At 35.8% G+C, this 26,670-nt stretch overlaps 1 protein-coding gene across 1 annotated transcript in view; it reads left to right on the top strand.

Annotated features, from left to right (window-relative positions):
- KCNH7 (potassium voltage-gated channel subfamily H member 7) overlaps window positions 1–26,670 on the top strand; it is a 485,779-nt gene that overhangs the window by 395,754 nt on the left and 63,355 nt on the right. Inside the window, exon 7 of the mRNA XM_059392755.1 lies at window positions 19,727–20,152. Coding sequence (XP_059248738.1) covers window positions 19,727–20,152 — 426 coding nt within the window. The remainder of the gene's footprint in view (window positions 1–19,726; window positions 20,153–26,670) is intronic.

The raw sequence follows: 26,670 nt of genomic DNA, 5'->3' as shown, positions 1-26,670 counted from the left end.
GCAAGAATGTCATATTTCTGTCTTTTAAAAAAATTTTAATCTGAATTTAAGGATGTTCTATTAAACAGCAATTCAAGAAAAAATTTCCTCTCTTAACACCAAACCATCCTAAGTTTAGACTGACTACCAAATGTGAGTCCTTTTTGTCAGAACTTTACTGAAAAAAATACCTTTAAAACATTGGTTTCTAACCTTATAGCTGATAGCAGTTATATTTTTAAAAATTGATTTTTTTAATTTTTTTTTTAATTTTTTATTTTTTATAAACATATATTTTTATCCCCAGGGGTACAGGTCTGTGAATCACCAGGTTTACACACTTCACAGCACTCACCAAAGCACATACCCTCCCCAATGTCCATAATCCCACCCCCTTCTCCCAAACCCCCTCCCCCCAGCAACCCTCAGTTTGTTTTGTGGGATTAAGAGTCACTTATGGTTTGTCTCCCTCCCAATCCCATCTTGTTTCATTGATTCTTCTCGTACCCACTTAAGCCCCCATGTTGCATCACCACTTCCTCATATCAGGGAGATCATATAAAATTGATTTTATGGGGCACCTGGGTGGCTCAGTTGGTTAAAGCCTATGCTTTCAGCTCAGGTCATGATCCCAGGGTCCTGAAATTGAGCCCCACATCGGGCTCTTTGCTCAGCAGGGAGCCTGCTCCACCCCCCCACCCCCGCCGCCCCCACCTGCCTCTCTGCCTACTTGTGATTTCATATGTCAAGTAAATAAATAAAATCTTTTTTAAAAAATTGATTTTATTCTTGGCAGAATAAAGAAGAAAGTACTATTTGTCTAAGATTTTTTATTCTTGAAGATATTAAAGCAAATTGTGTTGTTCTATACTTTTAGACCCAAAGTTTTGTAAGTTCATAGTAAATCTGTGCATTTACAGGTTGTAATTATGTAAAATATGCCTGATTAGTATACCAAAAAGTACTTTAAACGGTAGAGGTAAGATTTCCTTCAATATTACTTAATGTTTGTACACAAGAGACCTACATGATCTACTTGGGGGTCTCATTTTTTAAAGATTTTATTCATTCATTCATTCATTTAAGAGAGAGAGAATGCACACATGCATGAGCAAGGGAAGGGGGAGAGAGAGGGAGAGGGAGAGAGTCTCAAGCAGACTCTGTGCTCAGCACAGAGCCCGACATGGGGTTCAATCCCATGACCCTGAAATCATGGCCTGAGCCAAAACCAAGTGTCTGACGCATAACTGACTGAGCCACCCAGACACCCCAAGGGAGGTCTTATTTTTTAAACATTTCTACGAAAACTACAAGTTACCCATTTTTACTATTGGAACTAAGGTCCATGAGGACAAGGTGTTTTTCTTTTTTCAATTGAATTATACTTGACATACAATATTCTGTTAATTTCGGATGTACAATATAGTGACTGTACACTTGCATACATTGTAAAATTATCACCACAGTAAGTTACCATCAATCACTTTATAAAGTTAATACAATATTATTGACTATATTCTTCATGTTGCGTATTATATCCCCATGACTTATTTTATAACTGCAAGTTCGCCTTCTTGATACCCTTCCCCCATTTTGCCACCCCCTCCTTTTTCCCTCAGGCAACCCCAAAATGTTCTCTGTATATGTGGTCTGGGTTTTGTTTTGTTTTGTTTCGTTACTTGGTTGTTTTTTAGATTCTCCATATAAATGAAATCTTGTGCTTTTTGTCTTTCTGTTTTCACTTATTTCACTTAGTGTAAATGCTCAGTTTCATCCATGTTGTCACAAATGGAAATATTCTGTTTTTTTCTATAGCTGAAAAATATTCCACTGTAGAGGTACACCACATCTTCTTTATCCATTCATCCATTAAAGGGCATTTAGGTTGCTTCCATATCTTGCCTAATGTAAATAATGCTACAGTGACTATAGGGGTACATATACATTTTGGAATCAGTATTTTCATTTTTTTCAATAAATACCCAGAAGTGGAATTGCTAAATAATAGTTCTATTTTTTAATTTTTTAAGGAAACTCCATATTGTTTTCCACAGTGACTGCATCAATATTCATTCCTACCCATAGTGCATGAGGGTTCCCTTTTCTTCACATACTCACCAACACACGTTACTTCTTGCCTTTTGATACTAGCCATTCTAACAAGTGTAAGGTGATATCCCATTGCGGTTTTGATTTGCATTCCCTGATGACTAGTGATGCTAAGCATCTTTACATGTTCCTGTTGCCTACCTGTATGTCTTGCTTGGAAAGATGTCTATTCAGATTCTCTGCCCAATTTTCAATCACTTTTTTTTTTTTTTTTTTTGGTTTTCCAGTTATATGAGTTCTTTGTATATTTTGGATATTAACCTCTTATTGCATAGATGATTATAGTATCATAGTATCTTCTCCCTTTTGGTAGATTGCTTTTTCATTCTGTTGATGGTGTCCTTTGCTGTGCAGAAGCTTTTTAGCTTGATACAGTCCCATTTGTTCATTTTTACTTTTGTTTCTCTAGATTTTGGAGTCAAGTCCAAAAAAACCATCATTAATACCAGCATCAAGGAGCTTATCACCTATGTTTTCTTCGAAGAGTTTTATGGTTTCAGGTCTTACATTCAAGTCTTAAACCACTTTGAGTTAATTTTTGGATGTGGTAAAAGGTAGTGGTCCAGTTTCATTCTTTTATGTGTAACAGTCTAGTTTTTCCAGGACCATTTATTGAGGAGACTCTTTTTTCTCCATTATGTTCTTACCTCTTTTGTCATAGATTAATTGACCATATATACATGGGTTTATTGCTATTCTGTACCACTTGTCTATATGCCTGTTTTTATGCTAATACATGGTCTTGATTACCACAATTTTGTAGTAGAGTTTGAAATCAGGGAGCATGCGTAGTTCTTCAGGGTTTTTAGTAGTGATGAACTTCCTTAGCTTTTATTGGCCTGGAAAATTATCTCCTTGCCAAGTATTCTTGATTGGAAGGTTTTTTCCTTGCCTTGTCTTACCTTTCTCTTCCCTTCTCTTCCTTTTTTTTTTTCCTTTTCTTTTCTTTCCTTTTTTCTTTTCTGTTCCTTGAATATTTCATTTCATTCTCTTCTAACCTGCAAAGTTTCTGCTAAAAAATCTGCTGATAACCTTGTAGGGTTTCCTTTGTAGGTAATAATTTTTTTTCTCTTACTGATTTTAGGATTCTATAAATTTTGACATTCTAATTGTAATGTATTTTGGTGTGGATCTCTTTGAGTTCATCTTATTTAGAACTCTCTGCTTCCTTGACCTAGATGTCTATTTCCTTTCCTAGGTTAGGGGACTTCTCAGCCATTATTTCTTCAAATAAGCTTTATGTCTTATCTCTCTTTTCTTCTTGGACCCTTATAATGTGAATGTTATTTTGCTTGATGTTGTCCCGTAGATCCCTTATTATCTTCATTTTTTAAAATTCTTTTCCTTTTTCCTGCTCTGTCTGAGTAAGTTTCTTTTCTTCTTTTTTTTTTTTCCAGCTCACTTATCTGTGTATCTGCTTTATCCATTCTACTGTTGACCTTTACTGTATTTTTTAGTTCAGTTACTGCATTCTTTATCTATCTAGTGACTCCTGTTTTGTACTTTCTTATATTTTCTATCTCTTTGTTGAAGTTCTGTGCTCACCCATTCTTCTCCTGAGTTTGCTGAGCATCTTTATGACCACTACTTTGAATTCTTTATCAAGTAGATTACCTATTTTCATATCATTAAGATCTTTTCCTGAGGTTTTATTTTGTTCTTTTGTTTGGAACATATTTCTATGTTTCCTCATTTTGCTGTACTCCATTGTGTTTTTTTCTATGTATTAAGCAAAACAGCTACCTTTCTCAGTATTGAAGAAGTGGCCTTATGTAGGTAATGACACTTCTCAGTATTGAAGAAGTGGCCTTATGTAGGTAATGACACTTCTCATTCAAATTTTCCCTAGCTCTTGTGTCTCAAACCTTTCTCATTCAAATTTTCCCTAGCTCTTGTGTCTCAAACCTTTGCAATTGTCTAAACTGCTCAATTTTTTTCTCGATATGTCCCTATTGTTGAGGGTGTTCCAACACCTGTGATCCAACAGGAAGAATCTCATTTAGCACCTATATTTCAGGCTGATTAGAAGCCCGACCCTCAGACAGCAGCTTTGGAAGTATGTGAATATATGGTCCTGTGGGTCTATAATCATAATCCCCGCTGGACTCCAGACCAAGAGATCTGGATTTGTCCCCTCAGTGATAGTTGCAAAAGTTGGGGCTTCAGACAAGTAGATTAGCTCCTTTCTGGGAGGTCATGTTAAGTGATAGTGAGGCCAAGGAGGTATATACAAAGGGTGTCTCCGTATTTGTGTTCTTTGGGAACCCTCTGTAGCTTTTAGCTGTGTAGGAAACCTGAAGCCTATCCCTCAGGCTGAAGCTCCAGGTTAAGTACATAGGCCTTTTTCATAGGAAGACTGAGGTTATTTTTCAGTCTGCTGTCTATGCAGTGCCCTGGGATTGTGGCCTGCTAAGAACTGTCTTTCCAGTTGCCACATTCCTGTGGTGCTCAAGAATACCATTCCTTTGGCCATCAGGGCCAGGTGAGATCAAGGGGCATCCCTTGTGTGGATCACATGTACCTGCTGGCTTTAATAAGGCAGCTTTAATAGAGTGTAGGGGGCAAGGCATGCTTGCAGGCTTTAGAAAGGCAGTGGATAACTTAACCGTGTAGGTCCGTTGGCTTCAGGAACGCCACAGGTGAGTGCTTTGTCTGACCTGTTTTAGGCTGGGAGCTGGAGAATGCTCCAACCAGAGAGCAAGGGAGTGCTGCAGCTGCCTTCCCTTTCAGGCTTCAGCAAGGCAGCAGGATAGTGCCACTTCACCTTCAGACATGGCCCATCAAAGTAAGGCTCTTAACTACAAATTTGGTAGGAATGTCACACTTGCTAAGGCTGCATAGTAACTGAGTGTACTCAGTTCTTGACAGAAAGACATTGCTCATTTGAAAATTTAGCAGGAATGAGAAACTGCCTTTGAAGCCAGGTTATTTAAAAGCAAAGCACAGGGCAACTGGGTGGCTCAGTCAGTTAAGCAGCTGCCTTTGGCTCAGATCATGATCCCAGGTCCTTGCTCAGCAGGGAGCCTGCCTCTTCCTGCCTGCTGTTTCTCTTGCTTGTGCTTGCTCTGTTGGAGAAATAAATAAATAAAATCTTAAAAATAATAATAATAAAATAAAAGTGAAGCACAGGTCTGAGAATTAACAGATCATTCACCCTGTAAACACTCAGAAAAATCTGTCAGTCTCAGAGAAAGAGCTCACCTGTGCATCAGTGAAGATGCCATCCTTGTCTTCACTGCCACTTTGAGCACATTTCCTAGTAGTTCCACCACCTTTACTTTATGCTTCATTTTCTCTCTAAACATTTCCTGTTTGTATTATTTTGCATTTCTCTCTTTGTGATGATTATAAATGTGTGTGTGGTCCTTAGAGACTCAGAGACCCATAAAAGTTCATGCCTTAAGTTGGGTTTTTTTAACTACTTGCAGGCATAGATGCTTGAAAATCTGATAAAAAACATGAACGTGTATTCCCTGAGAAATAAACAGCACCACACAACTTATGTTATTTAGATAATTTCAAGAAGTTCACAAAAGCCCACCTGTACATCTCAGGGTGATAGAGTGCTAGACACTCATGTACTTCCTCACACATGTGCACACACATTTAATTTCTCCATCATCCTGGAATTTTTGTGAAGAGAGTTTCCAGTTTCTTTCCTTAAAATATCTTATTCATTGACCTGCAGTTGATACACTGTAAAATCACACCAATTTAATGTAACTGAACAACCTGTTCTGTTGAAAAAAAAAAAAAAAAAAGCAGAATTGAAGAATTGCAGAGGTGATTGTACTAGTTTTGTTATGTATATCATTTCTATAGGATCCTTGGGAAGTGTACTAAAATTTGAAAACTGATAGGATGTCATAAATACTTATTGAATTCATATTAAAGAAATATTCCATTACCCACAGTAAAATAGAGAACTCCATGCACTCTTCAAAGATGCCCAAAAGTAATTTTTTCCAGCCACCCAGCAGACGTTCAATTCTTTATGATAAGTATTCCAACCAAACCAACTAAATGCTCTCTATGTCTAGGGCATGTGCTTTTATGAGAGAATATCTTATCACTTGCTTGACTGGGACCTTTCAAATTGTTTAAGGGTTTTTAAAAAAATAGTTGGTTCCCTAAATCGCCACTTTATCACCACGGCCCACAGGACAGTATAGCAAAACTGAGATGTTCATAAACAAAGAAAACATGTTATCTTACCAGCAAACACACATAATCAAGAGCCTGTCTGTCTGTCTCTTGCTGTTTCTATCTTTGCATAATTGACTTCTCCAAGGGTCACCTCAGAGAACTGAATTCGGTCAATAACTATAATTGGCGCTGAATGTTATATATAATTAAATTTTGAGGTGTTCAAGATACATACACTTAAAATTATAATGAATGAATAAAATTATAATGAAAATACTTATTTGTTGTTTATGGTGAGACTGGGATTATTTGTGGAACTTTATACATTTGTGTTCGTACTTATTGCACAGTTGCCTATGAGGAAGGTATTTCTGTCCTATTTTGCTGCTAAAGAATCTGATACCTAGGGAGATTGTTTTAAATAGCCATGGCAGAGCTGGCCATTTACTTAACAGGGCTATTTCAATCTCGAGTCTAGTGTGTTCAGCAGTCTTTGACAGATTATGGATTTCTAATTAATGGAAATTGTCTTTGTTTTTATTTTTGGTGCCCATCATAGCCATTTAACATTTCCATTTGTTTTTGTCCTACACATGTATGTCCTTCCAAATAAGTGGCTTCTAGGCTCTCGACAAGAAGTGGTTCGACATAAGTCTCTTTATTTATTATTTTGCCATAAGTGATCAGGATTTTATTAAGAGCATTTGATAACTATGAAAGCATTCACACGGACCCCTATAAAATAATTTCTTCTTCTGGAAGCAGTATTTAGGGTGAGAAAACATGGGCTTTAGTCCCATGAAAGAATAAATTGAATATTGGTATGCTGTGTAGATAAGAAGACAGGCGCTATTGAACCAGACAGTGTTGGGAAGTTAGCTAACCTCAGAGTTTACATCTGTAGAGTGAAATAAACAATAGCACTGTCTCATTTTCTGGGCTGTCATACAAATTGCCACTAACTAGATAGCTCAAAACAACAGTTATTTATTCACTTACTATTATTCAGGCTCAAAGTGAAATCAAGATGTCAGAAGGAGAATGTTCTGTCTCAGAAGACTTAGGGAAAAATCTGTTCCATGCCTTTCTCTTAGCTCTGTGAGGTTGGCTGTCACTCCAGTCGCTACCTCCATTGTCTCATGATGTTCTTCCTGTGGATCTGTTTCTGTGTCTCTTTCCTCCACTTATAAAGATACGAGTGACACTGGATTAGGGCCTGCCTCAGTTCAGTGTGACCTCACCTTAACTTTATTATATCTATGAAGACCCGATTTCCAAAAAAGATCACGTTCACAGGTATTAGGGGTTAGGACTGGAGAGTGGCTTTCTTGGGGTGGCAGGGGAGACACAATTCAGTCCACAATAAATACCTGTAATTGTGACATTTAAATGGGATAACGCCCATATAATTTTCAGTGAATAATAGGCATTCAGTAAGGTAAAAAAATATTATGGTTGATAATACTTTAGTTGGCTCGGAGAACTCAGGTAGGTTATTCAGTCTCTGAGTCGGTTTCCTAGCCTATAAAAACAGAGATAATTATGCTTATCTAAAGAAGCTGTTGAGAGAATTGAATGCTATAATTCAGTACTGAGCCTGGTAACTAACACAAAACATATTTGGTATTAACTGTCCTCTTCCTCAAAGACAAAGCATTTGTAAAGTAAGCAGTCATTCTCTCTCCAGAGTCAGTGTTATCTTATTGCAACATATTCCAAAGAAAAGATCCAAGTATTAGGGAAATGCTAGCTGCTGGAACTAATAAACCCCCATATTACTGTGGTTATCTAATACTAGATTTCAGGCTCAAGCCGTAGCAGAAGCTGGTATTCCTGTACAATGAGGGATTTTCCCTCTCTTGGTAATTTGGTGACAAAGTTTCCTATATTTGAGGCTCTCCCACCCCCACTGGATTTAAGGACTTGAGTCTTTGGAAGCATCTGTGCTTACCAAGGGGAAGGAAAGAGAGAGCAGGAAAAGACACACCTGCTTCTTGAAAGCTTGGGCCAAAAAGTGCTACTTCTCAGACACATGGCCATACCTAGATTCAAACAGGATTGGACAATGTAGTTTTGGGTCAAGCAGACACATTCGAGCAGCAACAACTCCATCCCATGTAAGGAAAAACAGCAAATTTTGGTGCACAGCAGCTATATCATCATAATCCTTTCTCTCGGGCATTTTCCATATTGCCATCTCCATCGTCTCTTTTTTCTTCTGTTTTAACCTACAGACACACCCCCTCAACTACTCTTTGTCCTACTAACTATGTATATATCCCCTGCTAAGCCCGGGAATACTGGCTATGCCTTTTTTTTCTCTATCCCACATTTTAGTTATCCCCACTGGGTTCTCTCTTTTTGTATACTTTCTTGACCAATAAATCCACTTTCCAGAATCTCACGCTGCCTGTACAGAATGAAATTTTGAGCTGCAACCTCCTCAGGAGCTCTAACCCAGACTTCCTGTCTGCCAGGCATCTTCTCCTATTGGCGCCTGGCGCATCTACCTCCAAGTAGCCTATCTCAGCCCTTTACTCCCCTCTCCTACCTCCAAGCCTGTTTCTTAGTTATCTGCGCTTTTGAAAAACATTTGTGAAAGGCTTTCTCACAAACCAATGTGCTACCTGTTCCTTTGCCTTAAATGGAGATCCATTTAAAAATAAGGATAAAGGAAAAGGAGTGCATGTGTGCCGTCTCCGTGAGAAAAGGAAAAGGAGAAAGGAGGCAAGGAAGCAATCTGGTATCAGCAAGCAGGTGTTATCTCAAGCTCCCAGACCAGCCTGGTACAGGGTGAGGGGGCCAAAACTGAGGGCTATGCCCAGCTGGCCACTGGCGTGGAAGTTCAGAGTATATGGTTTTGGAAGAAACTGCAATTTTTAATATACATGTGTTTGCAGTCATTTATGAATATTATAAATGTTTAAGATATTACGTAACCTATTTATCTCATATTCTGAGTCACATATTTTGAGAATCAGATTTTTTGTGTTATTAACATAAAATTTTTTTGTATTAAAAATTTTTTGTACGTAGCATACTACGTACAAAACAAAACACTAAACCTAGCATTTATCTGTACCCACATGACTCCGATTTTTACAAAATTGTACTATCTTCTGATTCAGCCCAACACACACACACACACAAGCATACATGTGCACATGTGCATAAATGATACAATGTCTACTTTAACCTAAACCTTGCACAATTATTTAAATATGGACTGCTGCAGTGATTCTACTACCTCATTTTAATATTTTATTTATTTAAAAAACTTCCTCTGTGACAGATTTCATTTATTGTGTGAATCTTTTCATCTTTTAATTTAAATATTTGAGTAATTATCCATCAGGCTGCTTGTATTAATGAAAATTACTCAGATTTTGCTGGACTTCTTAAATCATCTGCTGAAAAGCCGGGGGGATTTAAATATTTTCTGATGCTGTATGATCTGTCTGATTCATTTTATTACTGACTGCTTTTCCTGATAGATAAAAATATAGCTAGCCTATTAGTTAACTGCAAGTCCCAAGTAAAGGATAAATAACAGATGAGCAGTCTCTACCAACACCTCAGCATGGCGTTTAACAGCTGCCAAAAGTACTGTATAATCTTTTGGAAAGCTTAATCGTTCCCTATTGCACTTTTCAAAAGAGAAAAGTAGTTATTAATCCTGGTGTTCACACAAAATTTTCGCAGTAGATCTTCATTGAATAAATAGTGCTGTTTCGTATAAAGATTTGGGTTTTATATAACACTTAACTGTTATAGGTTAAACAAATAGCAATGTGTTAGCAAGAAGAAAAACTGGACTTGGTGAAGAAAACCATATTTTAGTCTGTGTTAAACTGTACATTTAATTGGTGGTTTGAGGAAAGAGAAAATAGAAGTGTCTTTCTGGAGACCATGGAGTTCCCCTTTATAATATAGTGAGGGTTTTTTTTTTCCTTCTTTTTTCTTTGACTCTTAAAAGAAAACCCTTATAATAGTTCAATTAATCGTGTTTTATCTTTCTTAAGTATGCTATTTCTCAAATGTGTGGGAGAAGTTGGCTCTCCTAAGGAAACGTAATGGATTGTGTAGCAGCCTTTCTCTTTTTTAATCATTGGCACCTTAGAATCCTATTCACATTTTTTAAATAAATATTTGCCTGTCTAATATTTCATTTCCAGCATAATGGCTCTAAAGCACTTTCAAGATTAATATTAACTTACTTATGTCTTATAATTTATACATTTATCCTATTTCCAAAGAAGTATAAAGTGACATTATAAAAGATACATGCATTTAGACCATTGAAATGGAAATAGAACAATTAAAACAAGGTGAAGGGAAATAGAAATAATTGTACTGAAATTTTAAACTCATAGTTTTATGTAAGAAGACAAAAGGAGATACAATTAATGGAATAATTCTTATTGTCATGTTTTTTTAAAATAAAAAAGAAATGAAACCTTTTGATTCCTTAAGAGAGATATTATTTCCTAGAAATGGATTATAAAAGGAGTACATAAGGCAAATATTTACGAAAATGATGTTAACCAACATAAATGTTGCATTTAGTCATAGTCTTATGGAGAAAAAATAAAAAAGCATGCATATGTCAATCCAGAATGAAAACCTGAACTTTGAATATGAAATGTTAATAAAAGTATTGCAACAAGAGGTCTAACCTAATAAGTCTCTGAGAAGTGACTGTATTTTAATCTAACTTAATGAGCAATGCAGCCAAGTATACTCAGAGGAATAAGCATTTGCAGACTTAGCTTATTCAACTATCTTCTTGTAACATGATTTGTCTGAGTCACCAATTTGATGGGACTTTAAAGGCAAACATGTCAAGGCCAGCAAAGTCAGCATTGTTGTTTAGTCTGTGTGGCTGAATGAAGACCAACATAATATGAATGAGATGTGCAGAGAGCAAATTAAATGTTCTATTGTAGAAACAGTAATCCAAGCTTACCCAACAAGGAGCTCTGATAGGAGTGAGCCCTTGTGATGCATGTAGATCCAGTTCTTTTTTTCCATCGAGAAATTACATTCTCAGTTGATCTTGGGCCTTTCTGGCTGAAATTCTAAACGTATTGGTTTTTATAGTGAAAAAACACAAACATGTTATAAAAATTATAAATACTCTATGCCCATCTCCCAGTTGTAGTAAAAGTCAGCGTACAACTAATGTTGCTGCAAATAACTCGACTTCCTCTCCGCCTTCCATTCTCTCACTCTGGATTACAACACCCCCCATTAACCTGCAGCTTTGCTTTCTGCAGTTTCAGTTAGCCATGGTCAACCATGGTTTGAAAGCAGGTGATCATCTGTCTATCATCAAAAGATCAATGATAACCTAATTACATCACCTGTGTCGTTCACCTCACTTTATCTCATCACACAGACATTGTATTATATCACGTATTATAAGAAGAAGGGTCAGTACATTACAATAAGATATTTTGAGAGAGAGAGATTCAACATTCACATAACTTTTATTACAGCATGTCATTATAGTGGTTCTTTTTAGTGTTACTCTTGTTCATCTCTTAACTGTGCCTGATTTGTCAGTTCAACTTCATCATAGGTGTGTATATATAGGAAAAAATATAATATATATTGGATTCAGTATCATTTGTAGTTTCAGGCATCCAGCAGAGGTCTTGGAATTCATGTTCTTATAGTTACCCCAAAAGCTATAGCATTTTGTCCATAAATATTTCACGGTGCACCCCCTAAGAAGTAAATACTATTTAAATAAACCATAATAGCATCAAGCCTAAAACAATTGTCAATAACTCCTGTGATAGCTTGTCTCCAAGACGGCCCCAATTTATTCCTTTCCTTCCACACATATGCTATTTTTCTATGAAAAAGTAAAGACTTACATCTCCATTTTCTTGAATCTAGGCTAGCCTGTGACTGCTTTGGTCAATAGAATATGGAAAAAATGATCCCGTACTATTCCCAGTCCTTGACTTTAGGACTAGATGTTTCTGCTTCTCCCTTGGGAATACTGAATCTCCACATGGACATTTTACTACCCTGCTGAAGAGACCATATGGAAAAGTGCCACAAAAAGGGACTGTATAGAGAAACTATATATAGTTTTTATAGAAACTGTATCTCTGTATGCATAAATACATACATCTCTCTCTCTCTGGATATACATACATCTACATATACACACATATGTATACACAGTCTTTATATTATATATCTCTCTATATAACCCTGTATATGCAGTTTCTTCAAAAATTACATATATAACAAGTCTCTCTATACATAGATAGATATAGATACGTGTCTTTAGATTATATTTATCTAGAGTCTAGATGTTATATATATTATCTGTGACTCTAGATAATATAAATATAGATATATAAATATATATTTATAAATATAAATATATTTTGTATTTATTATATAATATAAATATAAATACATTTACATTTATTATATTAATATATTATATAAATATAAATATAAGTATATATAACAATATAAACACATTTTATATTTATATTAAATAAAAATATATATTAAATACAAATATATAATTATATTATATATTATACAATTATAATATATTATAATTATATATAATACACAATTATAATATATAATTGTATATTATATTATTGCATGTAATAATTATTATAATTAATACTAATTATATAATTGTATATAATATACAATTATATAATTGTATAATATATAATATATAAATATATAGATATATATTAAATATTTAATATAAATATATAGGCATATATTAAATATTTAATATATAATATATGTGTATATACTATAATTATATATAAATTTTATATATTTATATAAATATATTTTATGTGTATTATTTACATATACATATAATTATATATGTATATATTTATATATGTGTATATAAATATAATAATATTTATATTATTATATTAATCTATTATATAAATAAATATAATAATATAAATATATTATACATAAATGTATATATTTTTATATTATATATATTATCTAGAGTCACAGATGAAAACAAAACAAAACAGCCAGATCCAGAGATATTAAATTACCAGAAAAATTGTATCTGAATTTTAAACCCAGTTCCTTACATTTAAAATCTAGGGTTCCTTCCCTTAGTCTATAAATGGGTGAAACTTTATAGATTTGTATTACCATGAATGGCTCTAATAAAACTCATTATTGAAACCACAAAGAAATAAATGTTTCCTTATTCCTCATTCTTATCTTGAAATGCATTTAGTTCCCAAATATACCCTTCTTTTCAGTCTCTGCCACCTCCCCTTAATACAGGCATTTCTGATCTCTTCATTTATCTATCTTTCTTAGTACCAAAGTCCTAATTTATCTCTAAGCCTCTGATCCTACCTCCTCTGGGTTCTCTTGCTTTCCATTGCCAGAAGCATTTATCTAAAACTTAATTTGGTTACCTTGTCTTCTCTGTCTGGTAACCTTTAATAATTCTTAAACCAATATTCACAGAAAAGAATATTCTCAAAGGGCCATAAACTCTCCCAGAAAATCTTAAAAACTGTGTATGTTGGTGAAAACTCCAAATAATCTTCTGACTCAGTAAGATAATCACTTAATAATAGAGTGCTACCTGACTTCACTGCCTATGACCACATTTGAGGATTTTTTTTTATTATGTTATGTTAGTCACCATACAGTACATCATTAGTTTTTCAAGTAGTGTTCCATGATTCATTGTTTGTGTATAACACCCAGAGCTCCCTGTAATCCGTGCCCTTTTTAATACCTATCACGGCTCACCCATCCCCCTAACCCCCTCTAAATCCTCACTTTGTTTTCTGGAGTCCATAGTTTCTCCATAGTTTCTCCCACTCCAATTTCTTTGTCTCCCACTCCAATTTCTCCCCCTTCATTTGTCCCTTCCTTCTCCTCATGTCCTCCATGCTATTCCTTAAGTTTGACAAATAAGTGAAACCATATGATAATCGACTTTCTCTGCTTGACTTATTTCACTTAGCATAATCTCCTCTAGTCCCATCCATGTTGATGCATGTTGATGTTGATCTTTTCTGATTGCTGAGTAATATTCCATTGTATATATGGACCACATCTTCTTTATCCATTCATCTGCTGAAGGGCATCTCAGCTCTTTCCATAATTTAGCTATTGTGGACAATGCTGCTATGAACACTGGGATGCATGTGGCCCTTCTTTTCACTACATCTGTATCTTTGGGGTAAATACCCAGTAGTGCAATTGCAGGGTCATAGGGTAGCTCTAATTTAATTTTTTGAGGAACCTGCACACTGTTTTCCAAAGTGGCTGCACCAACTTGCATTCCCACCAACAGTGTAAGAGAGTTCCCCTTTCTCCACAACTTCTCCAACATTTGTAATTTCTTGCCTTGTCAGGTTTTGCTATTTTAACTGGTGTAAGATGGTATTTCAACATAGTTTTGACTTGAATTTCCCTGATGGCTAATGATGATGAAAATGTTTTCATGTGTCTGTTAGCCATTTTAAAATCATCTTTGGAGAAGGGTCTGTTTATGTTGTTTGCCAATTTTTTGAATTGATTATTTGTTTTTTGGAGTGTTGAGTTTGAGAAGTTCTTTATAGATCATGGATATCAGCCCTTTCTCTGTAGTATGATTTGCAAATATCTTCTCCCGTTATGAGGGTTGACTCTGTTTTGTCGACTGTTTCCTTTGCTGTGAAGAAGCTTTTTATCTTGATGAAGTCCCAAAAGTTCATTTTCGCTTTTGTTTCCTTTGCCTTTGGAGACATATCTTTTTTTTTTTTTTTAAAGATTTTTTTTTTTTTTTTGACAGAGAGAAATTACAAGTACACTGAGAGGCAGGCAGAGAGAGAGAGAAGGAAGCAGGCTCCCTGCTGAGCAGAGAGCCCGATGCGGGACTCGATCCCAGGACCCTGAGATCATGACCTGAGCCGAAGGCAGCGGCTTAACCCACTGAGCCACCCAGGCGCCCTTGAAAGAAGTTGCTGCGGCTGATGTTGAAGAGGTTACTGCCTATGTTCTCCTCTAGTATTTTGATGGATTCCTGTCTCACATTGAGGTCTTTCATTCATTTTGAGTTTATCTTTGTGTACTGCGTAAAAGAATGGTCGAGTTGCATTCTTCTGTATATAGCTGTCCAATTTTCCCAGCATCATTTATTGAAGAGACTATCTTTTCTCCATTGGAAATTTTTTCCTGCTTTGTTGAAAATTAGTTGACCATAGAGTGGAGAGTTCGTATCTGGGTTCTCTACTCTGTTCCACTGGTCTATATGTCTGTTTTTGTGCCAGTACTGTGTTGTCTTGGTGATCACAGTGTTGTAATATAGCTTGTAACATAGCGTGATGCCCTCAGGGTTGTTTTTCTTTTTCAACATCCTCTTGGCAATTCAGGGTCTTTTCTGGTTCCACACGAATTTTAGGATCATTTGTTCCAGCACTTTGAAAAATGCTGTGGGTATTTTGATTGGGATGGCAATGAAATAATAGGTTTCTCTGGGCAGCATAGACATTTTAACAATGTTTATTCTTCTGATCCATGAGCATGGAATATTTTTCCATCTTTTTGTGTCTTCTTCAATTTCTTTCATAAGTTTTTTGTAGTTCCTAGAGTATAGACCCTTTATTTCATTGGCTAGGTTTATTCCAAGTTATCTTGTGATTTTTCATGCTATTGTAAATGCTCTAATTTCTTTCTACAGTTACATTGTTAATATATAAGAAAGTAATTTATATCTGTGCACTGATTTTGTATCCTGCCACATAACTAAATTGCTGTATGAGTTCTAGTAATTTGGGAATGGAGTATTTTGGGAAGAGAGAGAGTTTGACATCTTTGCCAATTTTAATACATTTTATTTCTTTTTGTGGTCTGATTGCTGTTGCAAGAACTTCTAGTACTATGTTGAACAATAGTGGCGAGAATTGGCATCCTTGTTGTAGTCCTGATCTCAATGGAAAATCTTTTAGATTTTCCTCACTGAGAATGAGATTTACTGTGAGTTTTCCATAGCTGGATTTTATGAAGTTGAGGAATGTTCTCTCTATTCCTATACTCTAAAGAGTTTTAATCAGGAAAGGATGCTGTATTTTGTCAAATGCTTCTTCTATATCAATTGAGAGAATCATGTGGTTCTTGTCTCTTCTCTATTGATGTGTTCTATCACACTGATTGATTTGTGAATGTTGGACCACCCTTGCATCACAAGGATAAAGCCCACCTGGTCATGTTGCATAATCCTTTTATGGTACTGTTGGATTCTAATAGCTAGCATCTTGTTGAGAATTTTGGCACCCATATTCATCAGGGATATTGGTCTGAAATTCTCCTTTTTAATGGGGTCTTTGCTTGGTTTGGGGATCAAGGTAATGCTAGCCTCATAGAAAGACTGTGGAATTTTTATTCTATTTCTTTCTTTCTTTCTTTCTTTCTTTCTTTCTTTTTTTTTTGAAACAGCTTCAGGAGATAGGCATTATTTCTCCGTTGAATGTTTGGTAGAATTCCCCAGGGAATCCCTCAGACCTTGGACTCTTGTTTCCTGGGAGGTTTTTGATTACTGCTTCAATCTTGTTACTGGTTAGTGGTCTATTCAGGTTGTCAAATGAGACCTTGTGGTGCTAAAGTATGCTGTATAAATAAAAGTTTTCAAATCATTGGCTAGTAAAATTCATGAAAGAATTGAATGATAAAACACAGGCATACCTATGCAGAAGTCAAACTTGTATCATCTAATTTGGTATTAATTACTGCAAATGCATTTTTGTCCATCAGCAGGATAAGACAGCTTGTAATTCCTCAACACACAAGACATTATTTCATACCTTTGTTCTGTTTCCTCTGCCTTAATAGTCTTCCTTTTCCAGTTTCCTTATCCCCCAGCTACAGTCTTATCTTCTCTCCTCTCAATGTCTCACTTCAAGGGACATCTTTCCCTGAAAAGTCTCTATGGAGACCACCCCCTTCATCAGCTCCATCACCAACCCAGAAATGGGTGGACCTCAGTAGAGCTTGCATTCACCTGCATGTTTCTTTCTCCCAGTAGGCCATAAACTGCAATGTCAGGGACAGTGTCTTCCCAATTTTTCAGTCTCCAGCAGTCCTCTGTTAAAGGAATGCTTGCATATGTGTGATGGAAAGGGCTCCATCCACAGTTTTCACTTCTCAGGGGATGCTCCGTGGTGCTGAATGCATTCTAATTTAGACTTCTGCTTAAACAAGCATTCAAATTGCCCTCTGTGGGAGGTTGGTATCAGAAGCATGTCACTTAAGCAGGGAGCAATCTCAAATACATATCCCTCTCATTAAGAATGACTTTTTGGTTGTTGCTGTTCTCGTTGGATAATTACATACCCATTTTTTCTGAAAGAAATTTGTGAATTTAGGGATTTGGAAATATCTCAGTAGGTTAAAATTTTTAGCCAAGTTTTGTCAGAGTGCATAAAAGAATCTACTGAGAGAAAAAACTGGAAAGATAATATGAGTTCAGGTTTTAGATGACTTTGAGAGGCAAAATAAGGTTTTGGATTTTATTTTGTACACTCTGAATCTCCCCTGTTTTTTTTTTTTTTTTTTTTTTTTTTTTTTTTTTTTTTTGCTTTGTTTTGTTTTGTTCTGTTTGTTTTTGTTTTTGCCTTTTTTTTTTTAGAAAGGGACATTACATAGTAACACCTTAAGAGATGAAGAGATGATCCTACAAAATATTATGGGCTACTTTTCTGTACTGAGCCTAAGATTGGAGTTTTAACAGTCTGCAATTATCAACAGTCTGCAGTAATCAACTCACAGATTTCCCAAACATTATTCTTCTTTACAGTTAGAGATAGAGATTGAGGTCTTGGATTCTAAAGATTTTCAATATTTCAGAAACAATGAAATCACTTTATTTTCCAGATTTCTTTTTTACTAATAATTCCTGTCCTTTCTCATAGTAGCTTAAAATAAAGCTCTGTTTCCTGTTCAAATTTACTCTGGACTGAGAAAAAATGGTTAGGTTCCGTATTATTATGATTTTTTAAATTTAAGCTAAATCGGTTTAGCTGTTATCTTAAAACACCTTTGTCTATTTTAACTGAACTCTTCTGTTATATTTAAAAATCTGTTGTATCTCATTTGTGGTTGTTATTAAACTTCTCAAGTTCTTTTTAAGATAACAATAGTAACTCATTATATGTGAAAACAATGTATGAGATATGACAATGAAAGTAAGATTTAAAATTGAAATTTGCCTATGCTATTGTTATAATCAAGTTAAAACCTACAGGGATAAAATTACCAAGAACAGAGAAATAATACTCTTTGACGAACCAACAGGGATTGTCTGAGGTTCTTGCTGAAAAGCTGATAATATATTAGCTGTATTTAGGAGAATCTAGCCTAAGAAAATTTATTTAGTGAATTTAACTCCAAAATAGAGACAATGCATATATGTGGGATATTCATAATACAAGAGTGTCACCCACTGCTTCCTTAAAACATGACTCTATGTGCTACTTGTGGAGCCATCAAAACTTTTTAATTTTTGTACACTTCTATATTAGGACTAATTACATTTTGGGGTCATGAAATAACATTTTTGCTTTTACCTTTGTTATTGAAACTTAGTCTAAAGTTACCAACTCATGAACTTTTCTACTGGGCTGTGATTCAGGTTTAGTTCTCATTTTTTTCAGATAAACTAAGATTTTACAAGATGAACTACTTTAGTCTACCCAATGTCTTATCATGTAGAATAAATCCCAGGGCTTACGTGCCCACTGGTGCTAATAATCTTACAACATTTCTAGATCAATATTCTAAACATTTCCTTGTACCATTGTCTCTTTGTAATTCTCTAAATGTGATGGAGGAGTTTGAGTACAAGTACATTTGTCCCAGAATAGAAAATATTCTCTCAACCTTTTAGGAAAAAGACTCTTTTGTGTTTATTTTAGACTTATGTGCCTTTTTTTCTAATTTTAAAAACAGATTGCAGGTGAGAAAATTATAATTAGAGATTTGAATGAGTTGCATTTAATTTATCAAGGTTTAATTATAAATTAAACATATATAAATTAAATATGAGCATGGATCCAAGTAGGCTTCTTCTGTTCATTACAGACAATCCTTTCTGAGATTTGAAAACTGAATTACTCATATATCAGAATGGTTTTATGATTTTCTAAAAACAGCCATGTATTTTTATTTCTGAGTAGTAGTATGTTCCAAAGAACCAGTAACCACTCCTTGCTATTTCAGTGACAATACTCATTACTTTTCAGTGAAAATAATATTTATCAAGAAAAAAGACTGGAATTTTCTGGGGTCAAATATACTGCAGAATAGAGGTTTATGTGGGGTCCTTTAAATGTATGCCATTTTCATACATACATACAGGATTGCCTGTATCCTGCCTAACAGATTTTGATGCATAATTACCTTACCTTTTTATAGGTCAGGAGATCAAATAATGACATTTTTATGTAGTGTGCTATTTTCTTTTTTTGCTCAGGTTCTCTCTTTAGGAGCGGATGTCCTACCAGAATATAAACTGCAGAGCCCACGCATCAACAAGTTTACAATATTGCACTACAGCCCTTTCAAAGCTGTCTGGGATTGGCTTATTCTTCTCTTGGTCATATACACTGCTATATTCACGCCCTACTCTGCAGCCTTTCTCCTCAATGACAGAGAAGAACAGAAAAGACGAGAATGTGGCTACTCTTGCAGCCCTTTGAATGTGGTAGACTTGATTGTGGATATTATGTTCATCATAGATATTCTCATAAACTTCAGAACAACGTATGTAAATCAGAATGAAGAAGTGGTAAGTGATCCGGCCAAAATAGCAATACACTACTTCAAAGGCTGGTTCCTGATCGACATGGTTGCAGCAATTCCATTTGACTTGCTGATTTTTGGATCTGGTTCTGATGAGGTAAGTTACTTCAGAATCTTATTTTCTGAAAGATTGCTATTACAAAAGTGAATCTATTTCAACTGAAAAAAAAAAAATCCCACAAGTGGTTGCTTTACAAACTTCCCGTATCTCAGAGATGAACTTCAATCTTATTGGAAATGCTATAAAATAAAATGACATAATTTTGCCACTGCAAACACTTCACAATTTTCTCTGTTTTTGTTAAGAGATACTAAAGACTATCTTTCAACCAAGAAAGCAAATTTTTGGGAAAATGTTTCATAACACGTAACACATTTCCAGGCTATAAAATCTCCCATGTTAACTTCACGGATATAAAACTGTCCAAGTTGATGATGTCTCTTTCTTTTTTGACTCATAATTGTGGTTTGAGACAGCAGGAACTTATTTCATGTTCAAATTATGTGGAAGAAGCATCTTCTAAAATGTCTTGTTCAAAACTCTTTCTCTTGGGGCACCTGGGTAGCTCAGTGGGTTAAGCCCCTGCCTTCGGCTCAGGTCATGATCTCAGGGTCCTGGGATTGAGCCCCACATTGGGCTCTCTGCTGAGCAGGGAGCCTGTTTCCCCATCTTTCTCTGCCTGCCTCTCTGCCTACTTGTGATCTCTGTCTGTCAAATAAATAAATAAAATCTTAAAAAAAAAACCTTTCTCTTAAATAATATCTATATTGGAAAATAATTCTTGTGTTCCCAGTATCTTATGAAGTTTTAAACTTCAAGGAAATATGACAAGTATATGTACAGAGCATTTTCTGGTTAAAGTGCATAACTTTAACCAGATTCTTAAGGGGTTCTTTGATCCAAAAGCAGTTAAGTTCTCCAACAGCCCCCTCCATTTAATTGCCATGAATTCTTATTGTAAATAATCTTCCTGGATTCTGTAATTGAATGACTTACAGAAGATGTGAAAGTAGTTCTAAGGGAGTAGCTTGAGAAAGATAACCTCAATGTGTTTAATTTTAAAAATTCAGGGTGCTTTTCTACCTGAGAACCCCATCTTTGCTTTTTGTTCAAGAGGAGGTCAAATATCAAATGCCACCTGCAGATGTTTGCTCCCTGACCATAAGAGAATCCTCCACCACCAAGAGGAACAATTGGTTTGGAAATGAATTATCTCCTGTAGATCATGCCTGTTGAACTCTGGGCAGTTAAGAACAGGGCAGTGAAGGGGCACCTGGGTGGCTCAGTTGGTGAAACGTCAGCCTCTTGGTTTCAGCTTTGGTTGGGATCTCAGAGTCCTAAGGTGGAGCCCTGTGTCAGGCTCCATGGAGCGTGCTTTAGAGAATCTCTCCCTCTCCCTCTCCCTCTGTCACTCTCCCGCTCATTTTCTTTATCTTTTACTTTCTTTCAAATAAATAAGTAAAATCTTAAAAAAAAAAAAAAAAACAAGTCAATATGTTCTTCCTGGATTCTACAAACCTTACACAAAGCCTCAAGCCTGACTCTCCTCATCTGTAAAGATAATAATATTAATAATAATAATATTACTTCCCCACTTACATTGTTGTATTTATTTATTTTTAATTTGAGACTCTAATGAGATAATACACGCAAAACTCTTAGAAAAATAATGAAAAAAGGTTAGTTGCTGTTAAACCAGTTGACCATTTCATGTTAGATATTCCTAACTTCAGTTGTTAATTAAAAAGGAAGAAAAAGAAACACTTCTTGATACTTACTTTTATGAGTTTCTTACAATGGGTGATCCATGTACGTACATCAAATAAGTTCTTACTGATAAAAAATAGAGTAAAATCTCATGCTTTCAAATTTTAAAATATGTACACCAAATTAAATTTCAACGTGGTGGAAATAAAAGAATGAGTGAAAAAATAAATAGGTTAAATAGGATTGTTAGGAGAAGTTAATTTACTGATGAGATTTCATCAATAACAAATCAGTATTTGAGAATGCTGATTAAAACCATTAAGGTAGAATTTTTAGGATTCAACTTTTGATTAGTTTACTTACAGTTACTATATCACTTGAAAATAATAAAATTAGAATATCTGATTTAGATAATCACTATTTCAAACTGGACTTCAAGAGCTGAAACAAAAATTAATTGTGATTCACATTAGTATAGGAGGAAATAGTTTCTGGGAAAAATGGTGTCTAGACTATTTTTTCCATGTAGCATCAAGAAAAAGGTGAAGTTTGCCTCAAAGAAAGCAATACAACTTCTCTAATCCCATGTGCTTTCATGGGTTCTCCGATGGTCCCAAACCTACTCTTCGTTCTTTTAAGATGTGATATGATATCAGAAGAGTTCTGACTTTGGACTTGGACCTGGGTCTGACTCTCCTCTTTGCCACTTACTTGTTATATTTTGGCAAGATATTTAACTTGTTAAGATTTCATTTGTTTTTCTGTAAAATGGTGAAAGGTACGTTATGATTTTAAAAAATAAAGCAGCACATATGAAAGACTAACTCAGTACCAGGTAGGTAGTAAGTGCTTGCTAAAGGTTACTCCTCTTCTCTTTCCCATCCCTTCGGATTAAAGTCTGTTTTTTAATGAAATCTTCCCTTAAACTCACATGTTACCATAGTAATCCATAAATACCTTAATAATTCAGGTATTGAACAAATACTTATTGAGTGTCTATGATCTTACAGAAGTTATTTGATTAGCTAGTTGCAGTTAGGAATCCTGAAGAAATGGGAGACAGAAAGGAAATATGTTGAGGACAGTTATTAGGTTGCAAAGCAAAGGAGCATAGGGCATATTTTAGAGAGAGGTATGTAGGCATCAAGGATAGCAAGGGAAGGCATGGGTCTGGAAGGCGGTTAAGGGTGTCAACTATTGGGGTGAGTTGGCTCTGAGAGGTAACAACAAGACCAGTGATGAATTGGACTACTTTATACATTTTTCAAGAGTAACGATGAAGTTACTTCTTTTATATGCAAACTATATTATGTAACTATAATCGGACTTTTAAAAAATATATATTTATTTGAGATAGAGAGCAAGTGAGGTGAGAAGCAGAGGGAGAGGAAGAAAGAGAGCCCTCAGGAAGACTCTCTGCAAAGCACAGAGGCCAATCAGGGGCTCAATCCCAGGACCCCGAGATCATGATCTGAGCCGAGACCAAGAGACAGATGCTTAACTGAGTATCTGAGCTCAGTTGACTGAGCAACACAGGCACCCCTACAATCAAGCTTTTAGTTAAGTTTTTCAATACATAGTGATAGTTCAGAATGATACTTTTCCAAAAGTGTATAATGTCTTGTAGTAAAAGTATTAAAAATATTTAGCTTCCATTTTTGTTTCTGGGAAAAAAAGAAGAAAAAGGCTTCTAGAATAAAAAGAGATCTTATATTCAAAGGAACTAATTTGGGAAGTTTTATCACATGAATATGAAAAAAAAGAAAACTTTTTGGGATTTTGACCCAAAACTAAATGGCAAATCCTAAAATCATTAAGCTAGAGGTCACTCTAACAAGACATTATCCAGTGCAATGTTTTTCAGACTGGGGTATCATAAAGGTGACTGAAAGAGATGGCCTGAGTTCAGAGGCCCTCAAGAGTTGACATCAGGACAGATTGATAAGACTCAGAGCCATCCACCTCCACTGTAAAGGATTAGCTTGATTGTATCTACTACACCAATTGGAGTTTCATGTTATTTTTTTTTCTTTTACAAATTTTAATGAGAATTGACTTAACTCATTTTGCCATTTCCAGAAAGTGCTATGGTAACCTTTATTCAAGTAGGTTCATTCATTCTGTAAGCATTTATTAAGAACCAACTACTGCCAACATGCTAGACCCTGCATTTACACAAAGAATAAGACAAGGATCCCACTGTCTGGGAGATTACTGTCTACAATGAGAATAGCCGATGAGCAGAGAGTACTATCTGATAAATGCTTTAATAGTGCCATGTACAGGGGGACATGTGAACATGGAAGGGGGGGTTCCTGAAAACCAGTGGACATCTTTCAGGTAAAAGGGGTGGGGAAGTCATGCCAATTGGATGGGAAGCCCATTAGAAGCATGGAGCTATGAGGTATGGTTCCCAGTCCTATCAGACCCAATATTACAAATATTTTATAAAGCCCCATTTATTATTGTTAAATAAAAATCACAAATAGAGGGGCACCTGGGTGGCTCAGTAGGTCAAGCCTCTGCCTTTGGCTCAAGTCATGCTCTCAGGGTCTTGGGATCGAGGCCTGCATTGGGCTCTCTGCTCAACGGGGAGCTTGCTTCCCCTCTCCCTCTGTTTGCCTCTCTGCCTACTTGTGATCTCTCTCTCTCTCTGTGTCTAACAAATACATTTTTTAAAAAATGTCACAAATAATATAGCCTTTTATTTTCATTTTAACATAAGGGTTGAATATATAGGTTTTATAGGTATATATGTGTATGTATATATAGGTTTATATAGGTATATATGTGTATGCATACACATGTACAGGTAAATATGTATATCTATGCATATATTAACATATACACACACCTAGAAATCTCGTGACTGTGATAACAACAAACATGGGCTGACATAGGCATGCTATATATACACAGTATACAATACCACAGGACTTGCTGTCACTGAAGACATAATTTTCTAGAACAGTAAACAATTCCTACTGAAGGTCCAAACTAAACAAGTTAATTATCTCTCAGTTTTCAAGGTAGCTAAATTCCTGGATATTTTAATGAATATTAAAATGTGCAAAAGTTAACATCTGTTTAGATGTAAAACCCAGCATTGAAGCTCAAAAAAAACTTTAGGTATTGCCAATATGAATGACTGTGAGACACTGAAAAGTTATATAGGACACAGATAATTTTTCTGCTGTTGGAGACTACTCTAGGCATTATTAGGACTACTTACCTCACTGTACTGGGAAGTAAGGAAAAATTCAGGAAGTGGTGTCAAATACTATAAAGTATAAAGACATAAAGTGGGATGAAGGCCGGAAATAAATCACTAAGTGTGTCAGTTCACTATGCTGAAGTGGTGTGAGGTCAGACGTTTGCCACAGCCAAATGGAAGTGGCTTCAGAAATTAACAGGAAGCATGTAGGGCCCCTTCTTGCTAGAATCTTGGTAATAAAAGCAGGTGGGAAAGGCAGTACTGGAAGGCTACACCTGGTGAAGGAAAAGAGTTACTGTTTTTGTTTCAGATTCTCCCCTTAAGAAGTTTATGAGCTGACAAGAAAAAGCCTTGTGATGCAGAATGACTTCCACAGGTGGCTAATTTGAATGAAGCCATTAGGAACAGATTTGGGGGGGAAGTGCCATTTGAGTTGGAACTTGACCAGAAAAAAGTGGTCTCTTGAAAACACATGGAGAGCATTTCAAGCAAAACAAAACACCACTGGGGCACCTGGGTGGCTCAGTGAGTTAAGCCTCTGCCTTCGGCTCAGGTCATGATCTTAGGGTCCTGATATCGAGCCGCATCGGGCTCTGCTTGGCAGGGAGCCCGCTTCCTCTCCCTCTCTCTGCCTGCCTGTCTGCCTACTTGAGATCTCTGTCAAATAAATAAATAAAATCTTTTTTAAAAAATTTAATGTTTAAAAAAAAAAAAAACCCACTACTGAAAATGGCCCAACTGGGGAACAAGCTTGGTGTGTTAGAGCAGAGAGGCCGGTGTCAGCTGGGGTGAACCATAGTGAATTGGGAGTTGAGTGCTAAGACAGGAGGATGCAGTGACAGGGACCAAATCACATGCAAACCGTGACATCTGGGAATTTGAGGTTTATTCTGGCTGCAGTGGCGCCTTCCGAGTGGGAACAACATAATCTAACAGATGGTTTTAAAGACCTCCTGGCTGATGGTCTGCAGACAATTTAGTCAGGGTGGAAGCAGAGGAAGGCTTCTTCAAGGCTTCGAGCTTTTGCTATAATGCAGCAGGAACAAAACAGCAACAGCTTGGACCACATGGTGGCAATAGAGGTGAGGAGATAAAGACACATTTGGGATATAGTAGAGGGGAGCTGTTAGGCTTGTTGATGGATTAATATTGTTGGAGGAGTAAGAAGCAGAGCAGAATTAATGATGGTTCAAAGATTTTGTCATTTCTTTCTTTTTGTTTGAGATATTTTGGAGGATGGAGGTCCTGAAGCAACTTTCCAGATAGGAAAAACCTGGTGAGAAGAAGGTGCATTATGGGAGTGAAATTCCTGTTTGGTCCATGTGAAGTTTGAGGTGCCCATCAGTCATCCGAGTACAGATGGCATGTAGGCAAGTCAGGGACTCCATGAACAACTAGAAAGATATATATATGAGTATAAGAAATAGAAGCGAGCTCCATTAAATTATGAATTAGATATAATCATGGCAAAGATTGGTTTAGACCAGTGATTCTCCCTCAGGATCATGTGCAGATTTTGATGTGGATCTTATAAAAGAGTTTGGATCACATTTGGTAGGTCTAAAGTAAAACCTTGAAAACTTCATTTTTAAAAGTGGCAGGAATTTCTGCTGTTTAGATATGCAAGATTTGGTGGCCTTTTTAAAAGTGGCAGGAATTTCTGCTGTTTAGATATGCAAGATTTGGTGGCCTT

Source organism: Mustela nigripes, chromosome 3 (assembly GCF_022355385.1).
Source record: "Mustela nigripes isolate SB6536 chromosome 3, MUSNIG.SB6536, whole genome shotgun sequence".
Taxonomy (NCBI): Eukaryota; Metazoa; Chordata; class Mammalia; order Carnivora; family Mustelidae; genus Mustela; species Mustela nigripes.
Note: the sequence above shows the minus strand (reverse complement) of the source record. Positions and strands in the feature narration are given on the sequence as shown.